Source organism: Bufo bufo, chromosome 5 (assembly GCF_905171765.1).
Source record: "Bufo bufo chromosome 5, aBufBuf1.1, whole genome shotgun sequence".
Lineage (NCBI taxonomy): Eukaryota > Metazoa > Chordata > Amphibia > Anura > Bufonidae > Bufo > Bufo bufo.
In genome coordinates, this window is record NC_053393.1 from 316830395 (window position 1) to 316846990 (window position 16596).

The 16596-nt window shown below is 46.8% G+C and overlaps 1 protein-coding gene across 6 annotated transcripts in view; it reads right to left on the minus strand.

Annotated features, from left to right (window-relative positions):
- ZCCHC2 (zinc finger CCHC-type containing 2) overlaps window positions 1-13614 on the minus strand; it is a 67451-nt gene extending 53837 nt beyond the window's left edge. For 5 of the 6 annotated variants that reach the window (XM_040431953.1, XM_040431950.1, XM_040431952.1 and 2 more), the window contains exons 1-2: window positions 12834-13614; window positions 195-300 (exon numbers count right to left, since the gene is read on the minus strand). In XM_040431953.1, coding sequence (XP_040287887.1) covers window positions 195-300; window positions 12834-13433 — 706 coding nt within the window. In that variant the 5' untranslated portion in view covers window positions 13434-13614. The remainder of the gene's footprint in view (window positions 1-194; window positions 301-12833) is intronic. The other variant, XM_040431948.1, reaches the window with a different exon arrangement.
- Between the last annotated feature and the right edge of the window lie 2982 nt (window positions 13615-16596).

Here is a 16596-nt window from a genome sequence, read left to right on the forward strand (position 1 = left end):
CAGCAAATAAAGCTTTTTAGACCCTGGATAATATTAGGAATAAACCAATAAACTATAGACAATTTCCATAATTCCAGACTACAACGATAATCAGGCATTAATGGTCTGTGTGCCACTGGATGTGGTAAGTTTATTAAAAATGTAGAAAATGCAGGATATGAGCTAGATGATTAAGACGTCTGGATGACACATACCTGCTTGTTGAAGATTGTGAACCATTGCTCCAACTCCATTGCGAGCACCTACACTGCCATCTGGGACGCAGCCATCATGGTTGGGTAAATATTCATGAATATTCTCCTACAAAAGAGAAGAGGAAACATTAACTCAGTGAACAACAGTATTTAGAGGGAATCTGTCACCAGCGACTTCCATTCCCGAGTTATGGTAAGTTTTCTTAATATGCAAATTAGGCCTTTGGTGGAATGAGGGCATCATCATTGCTCTTGTTGTACCCAATCTCTACCCCTTTCTGTGGCCAGCCCCTGTCTCGCTGCTTTGCCACTGCAAGGAGAGGGAGGAGCTGGCCAATGGAAGAAATGGAGCTTAGGTGCAATAAGAGCAATGACGACTGCCGCATTGCCCCTAAGCCTATTCTGCCGCAGTCTTGCTGCTGCTAGAGCTTGCTATAACTGTGCATTATCTGTGCTGCCCAGCATGTGAAACTCTATTCCTCCAGAGATGGGGAGGGACTGGGAAAGAAGGGAGCAGGAGGCATGTGATGTGCGACAGCCTGTAGTACTGGGTGGGGGACACAAAGCCATGTTCTGAGTATGTATTCACATACAGGAGATAACTATAGCATGGTCACCAGACTGCATGTGAAGCATCACAGCTACCGACAGAAAATAATAAGTGACTCACCTTACTAAATGTAAGCCATTTCCAAATTTTTCATGATAGCAAAGCCCTGTTAATGCTCCACGTTTGAATATATAATACAAGGTGAGTCACTTATCGTTTTAATCCACACTCGCAGCAATGCTGCTCCACTCCTCCACTGGCCAATTCCCTGTCTCCAATAATTCCAATAGGAGAAGTATACAAGCAACCGCCGATAGTGAAGTACTGCCACAGAGATAAACCCATGCAAACGTTTTTTTCTGCTCACAAGATAAAAGCATCACAAGGCAAAAAGAAAAATCATGTTGACCTCATGGTTCGACCAACTTGAGTTTCACACGAGTTTCTTCCAGGGCATGCTGTTGTGAAACTCGAGTTGGGAGAGCCATGGGGTCAACATGTTTTTTTTTATATCCCTTGTGATGCTTCTATCTTTTGAAGTATAATAAAACCTTTGCATTGGGTTTAACTGTGGCGGTACTTCACTATCGACAGTTGCTTGTGTATTTCTCCTGCTCTAAAGTTCTATCAATTGGAGTTATTGGAGACAGGGAATCAGCCAGTGAAGACACACAGGAGGAGCGCGAGTGTGGATTCCTGAGGATTTATAACGATAAGACACTTTCTCATGGTTTGATGGCGACCAAAATGGTCGCCAATGCGACTTAGAATTTACAAATGGCGACAAGACTTTTTAGTCTTGTCGCCATTTGCGACTAGAGCCGCGCCGCAGCTCTGAATACAGCGGCGGGCACAGAAGCTGAACTATCATGTTCTTATCAGCAGCGCAGTGGAAGAGTCTCTCCATCCCCCTGTGCTGCTGCCGCCGCGGCCAATAAGAAGAGCGACAGGGGAGGGGCTGTGGCCACTGCGCCACCAATGAAGATAACTTACCTGTTAATACAAATACAGGAGGCGGGTGCCGGTGTTCTGCCAGATCTCTATAGCTTGCCGAAAGTCTATAGCGGAAGTGACGTGGTGCACTGCGCAAGCGCACAAGCGCACTTCCACAAATCATCCGCATCATCGTCTTAAAGTGACAGTCAGCTCCAGTAAAATAGAGCATCTACATTAATTTGTACCCTCGCGGCCTCGCTTCGCTCGCCACGCATCGGGCTCGGCCTCGCTGCGCTCGGCATTTTGTAAAACTAACTCTATGCCGCCATTGATAGTAAAGAAGGAAATGGATAGTAAAGAAAGAGACTATCCATTTCCTTCTTTACTATCAATGGCGGCACAGAGTTAGTTTTCCAAAATGCCGAGAGCAGCGAGGCCGAGCCCGATGCGTGGCGAGCGAAGCGAGCCCGCAAGGGTACAAATTAATGTAGATTAATGGAGCTGTATTTTAATGTAGATAACTGTCACTTTAAGAAATGTGTGCGCACGCGCGGTGCTGCAGGAATGCTTCGCTGAAGTACGCTTGTGCGCTTGCGCAGCGCACCACGTCACTTCCGCTATAGACTTTCGGCAAGCTATAGAGATCTGGCAGAACACCGGAAATAAAGAGCCGGCACCTGACCTCTATGACAGGGAGCGGCACCTGAGGGGTTAACTGCCGCTGATCGCAGCCCCCTGTCATAGAGGTCGGGTGTCGGCTATTTGATTCCGGCACCCGCCTCCTGTATTTGTATTAACAGGTCAGTTATCTTCATTGGTGGCGCAGTGCCCCCCCCCCCCCCCCAACACCCCAGTATAACAAACATTGAGTGCGGGCCCCCCCCGTATAATAAACATTGAGTGCGGGCCCCCCCCCGTATAATAAACATTGAGTGCGGGCCCTCCCCAGTATAATAAACATTGAGTGCGGCCCCCCCCCCCCGTATAATAAACATTGAGTGCGGCCCCCCCCCCCCGTATAATAAACATTGAGTGCGGGCCCCCCCCGTATAATAAACATTGAGTGCGGGCCCCCCCCAGTATAATAAACATTGAGTGCGGCCCCCCCCCCCGTATAATAAACATTGAGTGCGGCCCCCCCCCGTATAATAAACATTGAGTGCGGGCCCCCCCCCCCCCGTATAATAAACATTGAGTGCGGCCCCCCCCCCCCCCCCGTATAATAAACATTGAGTGCGGGCCCCCCCCCCCGTATAATAAACATTGAGTGCGGCCCCCCCCGTATAATAAACATTGAGTGCGGGCCCCCCCGTATAATAAACATTGAGTGCGGCCCCCCCAGTATAACATTGAGTGCGCCCCCCCCCCCCGTATAATAAACATTGAGTGCGGCCCCCCCAGTATAATAAACATTGAGTGCGGCCCCCCCCCCCCCCCCCCCCCAGTATAATAAACATTGGTGGCGCAGTGAGAAGTGCCAATGAGGGTTAAAAAAAATAAATTAACTCACCTCCTCCAATTGATCGCGTAGCTGCCGTTCTCCTGTTCTTTCTTCAGGACCTGTGGTGACGTCACTGAGCTCATCACATGGTCCATTACCATGGTGATGTATCATGTGATGAGCACAGTGATGTCACCACAGGTCCTTTGACAGGTCCTGAAGAAAGAACAGGAGACTGGCTGCTACGCGATCAATTGGAGGAGGCGAGTTAATTTTTATTTATTTTTTTAACCCTCATTGGCACTGCCCACCAATGTTTATATGTTTATTATACTGGGGGGGGGGGGGGCACTGCGCCACCAATGTTTATTATACTGGGGGTTGGGGGGGGCGCACTGCGCCACCAATGTTTATATGTTTATTATACTAGGGAGGGGGGGCGCACTGCGCCACCAATGTTTAATATACTGGGGTGTTGGGGGGGCGCACTGCGCCACCAATGTTTATTATACTGGTGGGGCGCACTGCGCCATCAATGTTTATTATACTGGGGTGTTGGGGGGGGCGCATCCCCCGCCCGCCTCCTCTTGAATAATCGTTGGTAGCCAGTGGTTATACCAGAGTGTCAGCACATTGCTGACACTCTGGTATAAACGGCTGACATCTGTGATGCGATGTCAGCCGTTTAACCCTTTCCATACCACGGTCCGTACGGACCGCTGTATGGAAAAGGTTAACAGCTCAGGGAGCTCCCTCCCTCTCCCATCGGGGGGCTGCTGTGCCTTTGCAGCCCCCCGATGGGAGAGGGAGAGAGCTCCCAGACAGCCCCCCTCCTTACCCTTCGCCTTGTGCGAAGTTGTGGCTACAACCGAGCAGACGGGGAAGGTTCCCATGGCAACAGGACGCCTTCTCAGTCATCCTGCTGTCCATGGTGCTGAACAGATCTGTGCTAAAGGCATAGATCTGTTCAGACAAAGTGTAAGTAAAATACAGTGCAGTACCCTATATAGTGTACTGTACTGTATTATACAGACATCAGACCCACTGGATCTTCAAGAACTAAGGCTACTTTCACACTAGCGTTCAGGTTTCTAAGTTTTAATGCAGACGCATCCGTTCTGAACGGATGCGAACGTCTGCATTATCGGAGCGGATCCGTCTGATGAAACATCAGACGGATCCGCTCCGAACGCAAGTGTGAAAGTAGCCTAAGTGGGTCTGTGTAGAAATAAAATAAAATAAAAAATAAAAAAAAAGTGAAAAAACACATTTATCACTGAATAAAAATTAAAAAAATAAAATACACTACACATATTAGGTATCGCCGCGTCCGTAACGACCTGATCTATAAAACGGTCATGTTACTTTCCCCGCACGGTGAACGCCATAAAAATAAAAAAATAAAAACTGAGGAAATTGAAATTTTGCCCACCTTACTTCCCAAAAAAAAGGTAATAAAAGTGATCAAGAAAGTCGCATGTACGCCAAAATAGTACCAATCAAACCGGCATCTCATCCGGCAAAAATCATACCCTACCCAAGATAATCGCCCAAAAACTGAAAAAACTATGGCTCTTAGACTATGGAAACGCTAAAACATGATTTTTTGGGTTTCAAAAATGAAATCATTGTGTAAAACTTACTTAAATAAAAAAAAAAAAATATCACATGACCTAACCCCTCAGATGACCACCGTAAAAAAAATAAAAACGGTGTAAAAAAAGCTATTTTTTTTGTCATTTTACGTCACAAAAAGAATAGCAAGCGATCAAAAAGTCATATGCACCCCAAAATAGTGCCAATAAAACAGTCATCTCATCCCATAGGTCGGGGCCACATTCGAGCCCATTGCGGTACCCTGTTGCTGCAAGAAAAAATAAATAAAAATAAAGCAGTCACCAAATAAAAAATATTTTTCATCTAAGACTAACCACAATAAATCCACAAAAAACTGCTGCTGTTCAACAGAATAATTACTTGATTGCAACATCAACGTCACTGCCTCCAAACCTTTGCTGTGCTCAATAGAAGTATATAGGCTGACCACGTCTATGGTGACAAGCCAGCAATCTTCTGGGACGTAGAAAGTGAGAAGTATCCAACAAAAAGGAAGCAGTGTTTTTCACCAACGGCGTCAGTGTCCTCTCTAAGACTATTGCTAAGGGTGACAACACGGAATCGACCGAGGCCACAATCGGTCAGCCTGGAGGATCTATCGAGGTTTTGTGTACTTTCGTCACTGGTGAATGATGAATCAAAAACTCACATAACTTCTCATCAATAACTCCCCGATGTCTATACCCATCACCAAGTCCAGGATCTTCCTTTTTATTCGGAATACAGGATTGCAGTCCAGCATCTTATAGGCAAGTGTCCGAAAGTTGGCGACAGGGAAACCCTATAAGATCAAGGGTTACTATACATAATCTACTTGATAAAGTGCCCTTGTGGCCTGTTATGCATAGGGGAGACAATGCAGATGGTAACAGACCGCATTAGTAAGCACAAGAATCTCCTATTGCCTATACTTCACCACTTTCACACTCAAAAACATTCAATTGCACAGTTAAAGTATCAGGTGATAGAACGGGCGCATCAGCCAAGAAGGGGAGGCGATTAAAAAAAAAAACTGTTCTCAAAAGCGAAGCCTTTTGGATCCATACTCTGGATACTTTGCAACCTAGAGGCTTAAATAGGGATTATGAGGTGATGTGTTTTTAACATTTTTAATGAGAATGTATTCCCTTACAGACTACGAGGTCGCGAACATAAAGTGGAGGACTGTGTTTCCTTTTGGTGAACATGGATTATGGCAGGATGAATGCATTCTGTCACATATTTAAAGGGAACCTGTCACCTGGATTTTGTGTATAGAGCTGAGGACATGGGTTGCTAGATCGCCGCTAGCACTTCCGCAATAACCAGTCCCCATAGCTCTGTGTGCTTTTATTGTGTTAAAAAAACAATTTGATACATATGCAAATTAACCTGAGATGAGTCCTGTCCCTGACTCATCTCACATACAGGACTCATCTCAGGTTAATTTGCATATGTATCAAATATTTTTTTTTAACACAATAAAAGCACACAGAGCTATGGGGACTGGTTATTGCAGAAGTGCTAGCGGCGATCTAGCAACCCATGTCCTCAGCTCTATACACAAAATACCGTTCACAGGTTCCCTTTAAGTGATTTTCTGTTGATCATTGATGACATGATTAAGTGTCTATATAATCTTATATGGTGTTACTTAGTATTATGCAGTTGAGGAAGGCTGGACGGGCCGAAACGCGTCCTGTATTGTAATTTTGCTATGGAATAAAAGAATATCATGGATTGAAAATGAAGATGTCTGCTGGGATTATTTTTTGAATCGTTTGATGGGGACTGCCCCTTCCAGAGCAGCGCAATTGGAGGACCGCGAGCTATCTGGTACATTTTTGATATTTGCAGAAAGGACACATGGATGACTTCCGGGGTTTTGTCTTTTGTTGACCCATAAGAATGAATGGGTCCGTGTGCAATCCGCAAAAAAAGCAGATTGGACACAGATACAAAATACTATTGTGCATGAGACCTTAATGAGCATCTGTCAGCATGGTCAACCCTACTAAACCAGATACTACCTAGAAGGGTTGATCATGCTAATTAAAATTATTAAAATAAGGGTAAAGAAAGGTAACGCAGCTGCACTCTGCCCAGTCCCCCCTGATGGGCAGGGCTAGACCTCTCATCTAATGTCTAGCCCTGTATTCTCGCTCCTGAGCAGTCCGCTCAGTGACTCAGCGCTCGTGTAGTGGGTCTGATGCTGCTTTCCAAACTCATCGGATCCACTGCACAAGCGCCTGGGCCGACGCAGCAACTGCGCAACAGATCAGCTGCTGCTTTCCAAGCTTGGGAAGCAGCATCATATCCACTGCACAAGCGTCGAGTCACTAAGCAGACTAGGCGAAGGAATACAGGTCTAGATAAATCTGAGCTTTAAGGGCTCCGGCCAGCCATTCGGAGCTCAAACTTTCTCATTTGCATTAGAATGAAGACGGGGGTCTCTCTGCAATAATTCAACATACAAAAGAAAGATCAGCAAACACTACCAGGCACTGCTTTCATAGGGTTGATCATGCTGACAGATTATCTTGAAGGCCTCATTCACGTCAGTGATTGATGTACGTGTGCTGTCCGTGGTCTGCACATACCATTCACACATCACTGGTTTTCCACGGACCATGAATCTGTGGCGACACCATGGAACCATGTCCTATTTTGTCTATGATTACAGATTCATTTTGCACATTATAGTCCACGGAACATGGATGCCATTGGTGTTTGGTCCATGGATTTCGTGGATCATTGATAGAAGACGCTCTGGAAATTTTCAGCAAAGCACCGCCTGTGAAATTTGGATGCCACAAGGATCGCAAATCACAGAACCACAAAATCAAAGACAGATGGATCACAGAGTGTGTCACGGATGATACACAGACCATGTAGTTCTGGTCATACCACGGACATGGACGTGTGAATGAGGCCCAAGCCTCTTGTACCTGCCTTTTTGTCAGACTTGTGGCAATGGTATTAAAAGAGTTTAACCAACTTGTTTATAAAAAAAAAAAGGGGGGGGGATGTCTGGGGGTGTGGGATACTAGTATCACATTGATGCAGTTTCTGGGGATTAGATGTTTGTTAAGGGAGACTCTGCTGGGTAATATATGTGGGAAATGTGATACCTGAAGGGAAAATAACATTGAGGTTTTGATGCGCTGCTGGAGGGGGGCAATATTCTGGTGGACACAGCTCAGGTCCTAAAATTTACTTGGTCACATCTTGATAGACCAGTAGTGTGCACAGCATCTGCTAATCTGGCACATTCTAGAATTACATTGTTTTATACTATTGAGACACAGTGTTGAAAATGCATAATAAATTTGGCACAAGGCATGAAGCCAGTTTTTTGAACAGTCTGCACTAGAACTTATTAAATGTGTCACAATGGCGGTCTGGGGACTGTGCTAAAAATGACAGCTGTCAGACATCCTGCTTGTATAAGGCTGCTTTCACATATTGGTTTTTGGTGGCGTTTTTCTGCACAACTGCGTTTTTAGAAGTGTTTTTTGTGGTAAAAATGCCAGTTCCAAATATTAGCTGAAGGTCCATACAAAATAAGAAAAGCTTGTGTTTTTGCCTTTCTGCTGCTTTTTTCTACAGACATCTCTTACTAGGGGTGGGCGATATAAACTATCATAAATTCGGGCAACGATATAGATTTTAGCTATAACGCCATATCGCGATAGATGACCACGGAGCGGTAAGTGAATTGAAGAAGCTTCTGACTCACCGCTCCGTGGCCTCCCGACTCTGCACCGCACTGCCCTGGCAAGGGCATTGTGTGCACACATCATTAGCACGCTGGCTGACGCTGTGTGTGACGTCAGGTCCCTCCCAGTGCATGCTGGGAAGAAGACGCAGTCCGTCTCCTGCAGACTATCAGCTAGCCGCGCAACCTGCAGGAAAGGCAAGTATATTAGCAGGGGCCCGAATCTACCAGGGAGTGGGTGGGTGGGGGGGGGGGGGGGGATGGCTATGGCATGGGGCTGATGGCGCTGGCAATGGCAGGGTGCTGATGGCCCTGGCTGGGAACATGGATAATATGGCAATGACATGGGGCTGATGGCGCTGGATGGGGGACACTTCATCTTTACATTGTTTGGAAAAAGATCTGTTACACAATACACATCTTAAAAATTTCTTGAACAGTATTGTAATTTGCATACATACAGAAGAAAATAATATATCGCAATATATCGTTATATCGCACATGCTTCCAATTATATCGCGATATAGATTTTAGGCCAAAATAACCCAGCCCCCTCTCTTACTATAGGGAAAAAGAAAAAAAGAAGAAAATAATAATTTAAAAACACAATAAAAACATAACTACCCTAAACAAAAAAGAGCATATTCAGTTTTTATTTGTATTTTTTTACAGGTAAAAAATGCCATTGTAAATAATTCTAGTGTACGAGGAGCCTTAAAGGATAATGGATAGTAAAAACCTCAGTCAGTAAATAATTTACTAAATTACTTGTTCACTGTGTCAGACTGCTCAGACTTCCAATCACACGCTGTATACCAGCACTGAGGCTTGCTAACTGCTAAGCAAAAAAAGTCTAAAAAATAAAATAAAATGATGGCTGTTGTAGAGAGCTGCCTTGGGTCTCCTGGCATGTCTGGAAGAAAGGATAGAGTGAGGCCCCATTAGGCCCAATATCAGAGCGTTCCTGTGAGCGGTGGTATGCAGTTATGTCACAGGAGCTGCAGATGTTACTCCACCACTCATTTTTACAAGGGCTAAAAGAAGGCTCTACAGAAATCACATTCAAGTCTGTGGAAGGTGAAAATAGCACCAGGACATGGGAAGACCTGATGAGCCAGCAGGCCCTACCACCTATCCTGAAGGAACGGAGCAATCCTGCCTCATACAGAAGACGTTCATGACGTTAGTTCCTAGTCGCTGTCCAGTGTAATGACCAGCGCCAATTTATTTGTCCTTGATGTCATCATGTCCTGAAAATGACTATTTCTTGGCAGCATATCCCCTCATGTAAATGCGCGTCCTCTGCACTGTACACAGGAGACAGAGGCGATCACACAAATGATCGCAGATACGAATAAACAGAAGATTACTGTAACAAACATTAAAGGGGTACTCCCATCTGGGACATCCATGGCATTCACTTCAGTTATGGAGATAGGCGTGGGTCCCAAAGGAAGGACCTGCACCTGACACTGATGGCAGATGAGGTTAAATGGGCGTTTCTCTTTGATCATTGTTTTCTGCTATACATAAGGATCCCCAAGGCTCTGACGACACTGCGCACTGCCGCTACATTCATCTTCCCATCACTGCCAGGGTGAACACCTGGCCCTCAGACTGGAGCGCCAGACCGAACCCATGTTCTCCTGATTGCTGTATAGGGCTCAGTCCTGGGTCACTGAGGGGGGTCCTCATTCTAGCATGATTGTCCCCTGACAGCTGAAGGTCAATCTCGAAGGGGGGAGGGGGAAATAAAACTGAACACTGACAAATAAGTGCACGGTGCGACCAATCGTACACTGCTGGATACTTTGCCATATTTGTGCTGCGACCCCATTCATTCTGATGGCAGCCCGATGCACTGCTATCTTCAGTTGTGCAACAGCTCTGGCAGACAAAATTGACACGTAGACTTATCCTAAGGGTACATTCACACGACCGTATTTTTGGCTCCGCATCCATTCCGCAAAATTGGGTGAGGACCCATTAATTTCAATGGGGCCGCAAAAGATGCGGACAGCACACAATGTGCTGTCCGCATCCGTAGATCCGTTCCGCGGCCCCGCAAAAAAGATAGAGCATGTCCTATTCTTGTCCGCAATCGCAGACAACTCAAATAACTGACATAAAACTGTTGATTTAGAGCGCGCACCTTCTGTTTTATTTCTATCATGGGGCCGGCTGCATTCACACGGCTGGTATCCGTGTTTTACGGATCCGCAATTTGCGGACCGCAAAACACATACGGTCGTGTGAATGTACCCTAAAGGCTTCTTGCACACGACCGTATGCCCTCCGAGATATACGGTCTGTGAGCGGGCTATATGTCCCGTCACGGCATTGATCGTGCACACAGGAGCACACAGCATCATAGGTTACAATGATGCTGTGCACGTCTGGGGCCGCCTGCGGGGCTATTGTCATAATATCATATGACTGCGGGACAATAGTCCCGCGGATGGCCTGACGTGCACAGAGTCATTGTAATCTATGATGCGGTGTGCTCCCGATCAATGCCGCTCTGGGACATATGGCCCGCTCACGCGTGACATACGGTCGTGTGCAAGAGCCCTAAAGGAAATGCTGCGAGGCCTGCGCAGGATCTGTCACAGACGTAACGGCCACTACGGCCTTAATCTGGAATAACTTTACAGAAAATACCCTCTGGTTCTACTGCAACTTCGTGTGAGAGGAACACTCGACTGAACCTGCGAGTCTGACCCAAGCATGTCCCCGGTGGACAGGTTGCTTTCCTTGTGTAGTCTCTGGCCAACAAGATGAATGAAATACCCCCATTGATAAGTTCATAGAAGGTCTATAACAAAAAAAAAAACCTTCAGTGGGATTTTGGGGTCACTATGTACTACGCCTATTATGTCGCATTCCTTCTACAAAGCTCCTGCCAGCTCAGCCTAAAACCATGGCATTAGTAGATGGTTGGACATGACTGGCATCTTGTGCCAGGTAGAAACACCAACATGTGATGATCATGTAAGAAAGTTGTTTTACCTGTCCCTCCAGACATATGTGGCCGGTACAGCCCAGCACCGGTTCTATCCTAATGTACAAGACATTGTATGGTTGCCTCAGGAAAGGTACGGATCAGATAGGATGGGAGAGTGCACGTGGACCCTTGTGATCACCAGCAATGGTGACACATACTGGCACGTCAGAAAATGCTTGTACCATGTCACTCGGTGGACTCCTCTGTGCCAGCAGGCCATCTATATAGGCTCCATGCTGTGGAAAGGGACTTCCATGTATTTGGTTTTAGTTTTTTTTATAAAATGTTAGAAAAATATATATTTACCTGACTCAAAAAGGTGTCTCCGTGCCATTAAATTAGGGGCGCCCCCCATCTTATCTGCCTATATCAATAGGTTCTCCGGAATAGCACAGTCTGAACGCAGAAGCCTCACTAACGGTGGAGATCTCCACTGTTTGACCCCTTAGACGACACCCTCAGTGGTGACCGTGGCATCTAAGATGTTTACCAGGGGCAAAGAGCCCCCCCCCCCGCACCGGTCCATCACCCCCAAGCCCATGATCCGAAGTAACTGCAGCTTCAAATTCCCTAGGGGGACAAGAGACAGATCGTTGACACTCAACAGAATAAGGATCGCGCAACACAGGGAGTTTAAAAAAAATAAAATTATATATATATATATATATATCCAAAATGACCAACAACTTCACCTGGTACGCCTGCATCAATGAAAATATCAACTGGTTTTGGTTCTCGGCAGCACAAAGACAACTTCCCATAAAACACGTCTTTATTGCACAAACCCTAGAACTTAATACCATCAGAGTATTTGTATCGACCGGTAGAGGAACGTTAAAGGGGCCAAGAGGATCTGCCTAAAATAAAGCGCAGGTAAGTACTTACCCCACAGATTCCATGCTGCCACTCGGGTTCTCCCAGCCAGGCTGCACCGGATAACGTGTCACTGCTCCAGCCAATCACCGGCCTCAGCAGTGCACCCAGTGAGGCCAGAGATTGGCTGCAGCAGTGACATGTTGTCCCCGATGTAGTCAAGGAATCAGTGAGATAAGTACTTACCTGTTCTTCACTTCAGGGGGATACAGGGGTTGTCCACCCGCTGGGACTTTAACTGTCCCCAATAGCACGTCGTACCTGTCGACAAATAAGAAAAATACTAATTTTAATCACACTCACCCGGCTCCATTCTTCTGGACGGAGCAGCGGTGACATGTCCCCAAGTGGTACCTGACCCAGCAGTGAAGTCCCGCTTGGAGATATCTCCACTGAGGTCAGTCATTGGCTGCAGCAGCACACATGACCAGGGACCTAGAGATTATATATCTGTATATTTCCCAACAGAAGGATGTACTAGTCCCACAACCTCCTGACAGGAGCTGCACATGGCGACTTACCTCAGGGCGGCTTCTCCCACACAAGGCCTCGTGCAGACGCTCCAGGCGCGCCCGCAGGGTGACCCGCTGGTGGAAGGAGAACGCCGGGTGCAGGGACGCCATGGTGAAGAGAAGCAGCAGCTCCTCCCCGGGCTCCCGGTCCTCCTCGTCCCAGCCCGCCAGCAGCGCTCGGTAGAGGCGGCCGGCTACGTCCCGGTTCTCGGAGCTGAGCAGCGCCAGGAAGACTATGAGGCGGGAGCGGATGAGGGGGTCCCCCAGGTCGCCCAGCATCTCCCCGGCCAGGCCGTTGGCTCTGCTCTCGTAGTCCCGCAGATAGTGGCAGTCCTTGCGGGCCAAGTCCTCCAGGTAGGAGCCCAGAAAGCGCAGCTCCAGCGGGTTACACAAGTCCAGTAATCCGCAGGTGAACTCCAGTCTCTGCGCCGGGCCCAGCGCCTGCACGAACCACTCATACACCGCCTCCCTCTGGAGGGAGCCCGGCCCCGGAGCACCACCGGCGGCTGGGCAGAGGCTGCAGGGACTAGAACACATCCCGAGCCGCTCTCCGCCTTCGTCCTCATCCGACGCGCTCTGCTTATACTGGGGCAGCTTCATCGTGAGCATTATCAGCACAGATGCTGACGCACGCCCGGTGCCATGTCCGCCCGTACCGGGTACTCTATCGCAGAAGCGGGCGCTGGGCGTGTGAGGGGAGGATCCAGGAAAGACTTCCAGAACGCTCGTTCTCTTTCCCCGGGTTCCACAGACTGAGCCGTGACGTCCTGCGCTCTGCGCGCTGATTGGCTGCCCGCGGGATCCCCGTCGCCCCGCCCCCTCTCTCCCTCTCCTCAGCAGTGTTCCCTCAGCGCTGGCCGTCTTCTCGGCGGCGTGATACGGTGCTTCATGCACTGCCATAGTGACGGTTACCGCCTCGGTGCCGGACACCGGTGCTAAAGGGGAAAACCTGCGGCAATTCTGTCAAAAATGTCTCATGGCGCATAATAAATAGGGCGCGTGTTACGCTTCGTCCGCTAGGGCTCTTAACCCTTTCAGGGCCGAGATTTGAATAATGCACTCCGCAGTAAAATATTCTGATCTATTCTCCCAGGAGTATTGACCTCGTTCAGACTGGTATATATTTCGCCTCATAGAACTCAATAGTGTAATTCACACCTTACAGAACACGGACTGGAGACGGATATAAGGCTACATGCACACGACCGTATGTGTTTTGCGGTCCGCCCAAAAAAAAAAGTGATGCCATCCGTTTTTTTGTTTTTTTTGCGGATCCATTGTAACAATGCCTAAAACGGACAAGAATAGGACATGCTCTATTTTTTGGCGGGGCTACGGAATGGAAGCGGATAGTACACGGTGTGCTGCCAGCATTTTCTGCGGACCCATTGAAATGAATGGGTCCGCATCCTATCCGCAAAAAAAAAACGACACGGAAACAAACAACTTTCGTGTGCATGAAGCCTAATAAAAATATTTTTAAAAAAATATGATTATGGCCATCTGGATCAGGCATTAGGCTGTGTTCACATTTGGCTCCTCCAGCGTAGATTCGGGGAAACACCTCATTGGAACCTGATGGATCCCTTTACAAGCCAGTAGGGGCCATGAGGTACCACTAATGACATCAGAAGAGCCTTAGGGCTCGTTCAGACGGGTGTATATTTCAGCCCATGGAAGTCCGTAGTGTATTTCACACCACAGTATTTCTGGGCATACACTACTTGGATATATGGCCCACACTGCATAATAAAAATATAAAAAAATGAGCGGATCAGGATCATTGAAAAGCGGGCAGTATAAACTGCAGATGGGCACTAGACGTCTGAGGCTCAGAAAGTCGGACTGTCCCATAGAGATGAATGGAGCAGAAGTACATCTCCAACCATCACTTCATAGAGGGAGGCGGAGGAGCACAGGTCTGGTGACCAGTGGGGGTCCAGCTGTTGAGAACAGACACTTATCACCTGTCCTGATGAAGCTCAGCCTATGTCACTATTTCCACTATAAGCGCCAAAAAGTGGTGCACCGAGCCTGCCCTATGTGGCCCGTTCATCCTTAAAGGGAACCTGTCATCAATTTTTTTCCTACTTCACTGAGGGCAGCATAAAATAGTGACAGAAATGCTGATTTCTGTAGTGTGTCACTCATGAGCTAAACGTAAGTGGTTGCTGAGAACCAGCATCATAATCATTGCAGCCCAGGCCTTGAAAAGAGTCAAATCTACCTGAGAAGAGTCATGGTTATTCCTAATCTCCTGCTCTCTCACCCATCTGCTGAAGATTGGCAGTTTTCTCCTAGAGAGAAAGGGAGAAAACGAGGTAGAAGCCTGTCAATCATGACCAGGTGGGCCGGGGGAGCAGGACTTCATGGATAACCATGACTCTTCTCAGGTGGCCGTGACTCTTTTCCAGGTCCAGTCTGCAATGATTGTGATGTTGGTTCTCGGCAACCACTTACTTTTAACTTATAAATGACAGACCGCTGAAATCATCTCACCTGTCTCTACTTTATTCTGCATAAAGTTGATGACAGGTTCCCTTTAAAGCAGAATCACTGGAGAGCATTTACTAAACATTTACGTCAGTTTCTTAGAAAGTGGGTGGAGCTTATTGGACCAGGACGTTTACTATAATTTACACCAGAAAACTTGTAGAAATTCTAACTGAAAGCTACACCAGAGACTAGCCGGTATAGGTTTTAGTTTCTCGAGCACCGACATCACAGAGGTGACAAATGTATTAAGAGCCCCGCACCTCAATAAATTGAACACACCTTAAAGGGGTTGTCTCATGTCAGCAAGTGGCATTTCTTATGTAGAGAAAGTTAATACAAGGCACTTACTAATGTAGTGTGATTCACCATATTGCCTCCTTTGCTGGCTGGATTCATTTTTTCATCACATTATACATTTTTTGTTTCCATGGTTACTGAAAGGAATCCATGTTTTTTTTTAATGTCAAAACCAATTCTGCTTTTTGCTGAAGTTTCATTTCTCTGTTAGAAACTAACTCTGATTGCTGTTAATCTGATTGCTGTTAAGTTTCTTTTCTCTGTAACCCTGAATCTTATCTCTTTGGCACTACTCCCGGACAATATTCCTAATATAGAAGTTCCGTTTTTGTTTCTCTTTTTCTGTCTGTAGAATAGAACGTGTTAATATAATAGGTTGAATACATAACTTACAATGATATGCTAATAAAGGGGGTAAAGCCCCCTCTATATAACCTGTGTGCATTAAAAATAAACCTCAGAGTGTTCATTCAGTATATTACTGTTGTGTCTTTCATTACCTACTGAGTGAAGCGCTCTCCTGACGTCAGAAAGGGACTCAAACCAAGCCGATACTAGAAGTTTGGTGCCAGGGGTACCAAGTGGGACGTTGAGATTCCTATCAGTTACGACCACCCTGTAATCAAGCATCGGTGGCTGTATTTGCCCACTATAGGAAAAGAGCCCTGGCTTATGCAAACTCCCATGGTCCTGGGAACCAGAGACACTGGTGCTTTTTCCTATAGTGTACAAGCACGGCCATCTCTGATGGATTGCAGGGTGGTCTGTAACCATGGAAACAAGCAGTGTATAATGTGATGGAAAAATGAATCCAGCCAGCAAACGAAGCAATATGGACAATCCCATTACATAAGTAAGTAATGCTACTGGGTGTAGCCGCTGTTTGCTAATAAGTAATGCTACTTGCTGAAGTGACAAAACCCCTTTAAGCTAGTGGACTTTTTTACTAAGGCCTCTTGCACACGAACGTTTTTTTTCT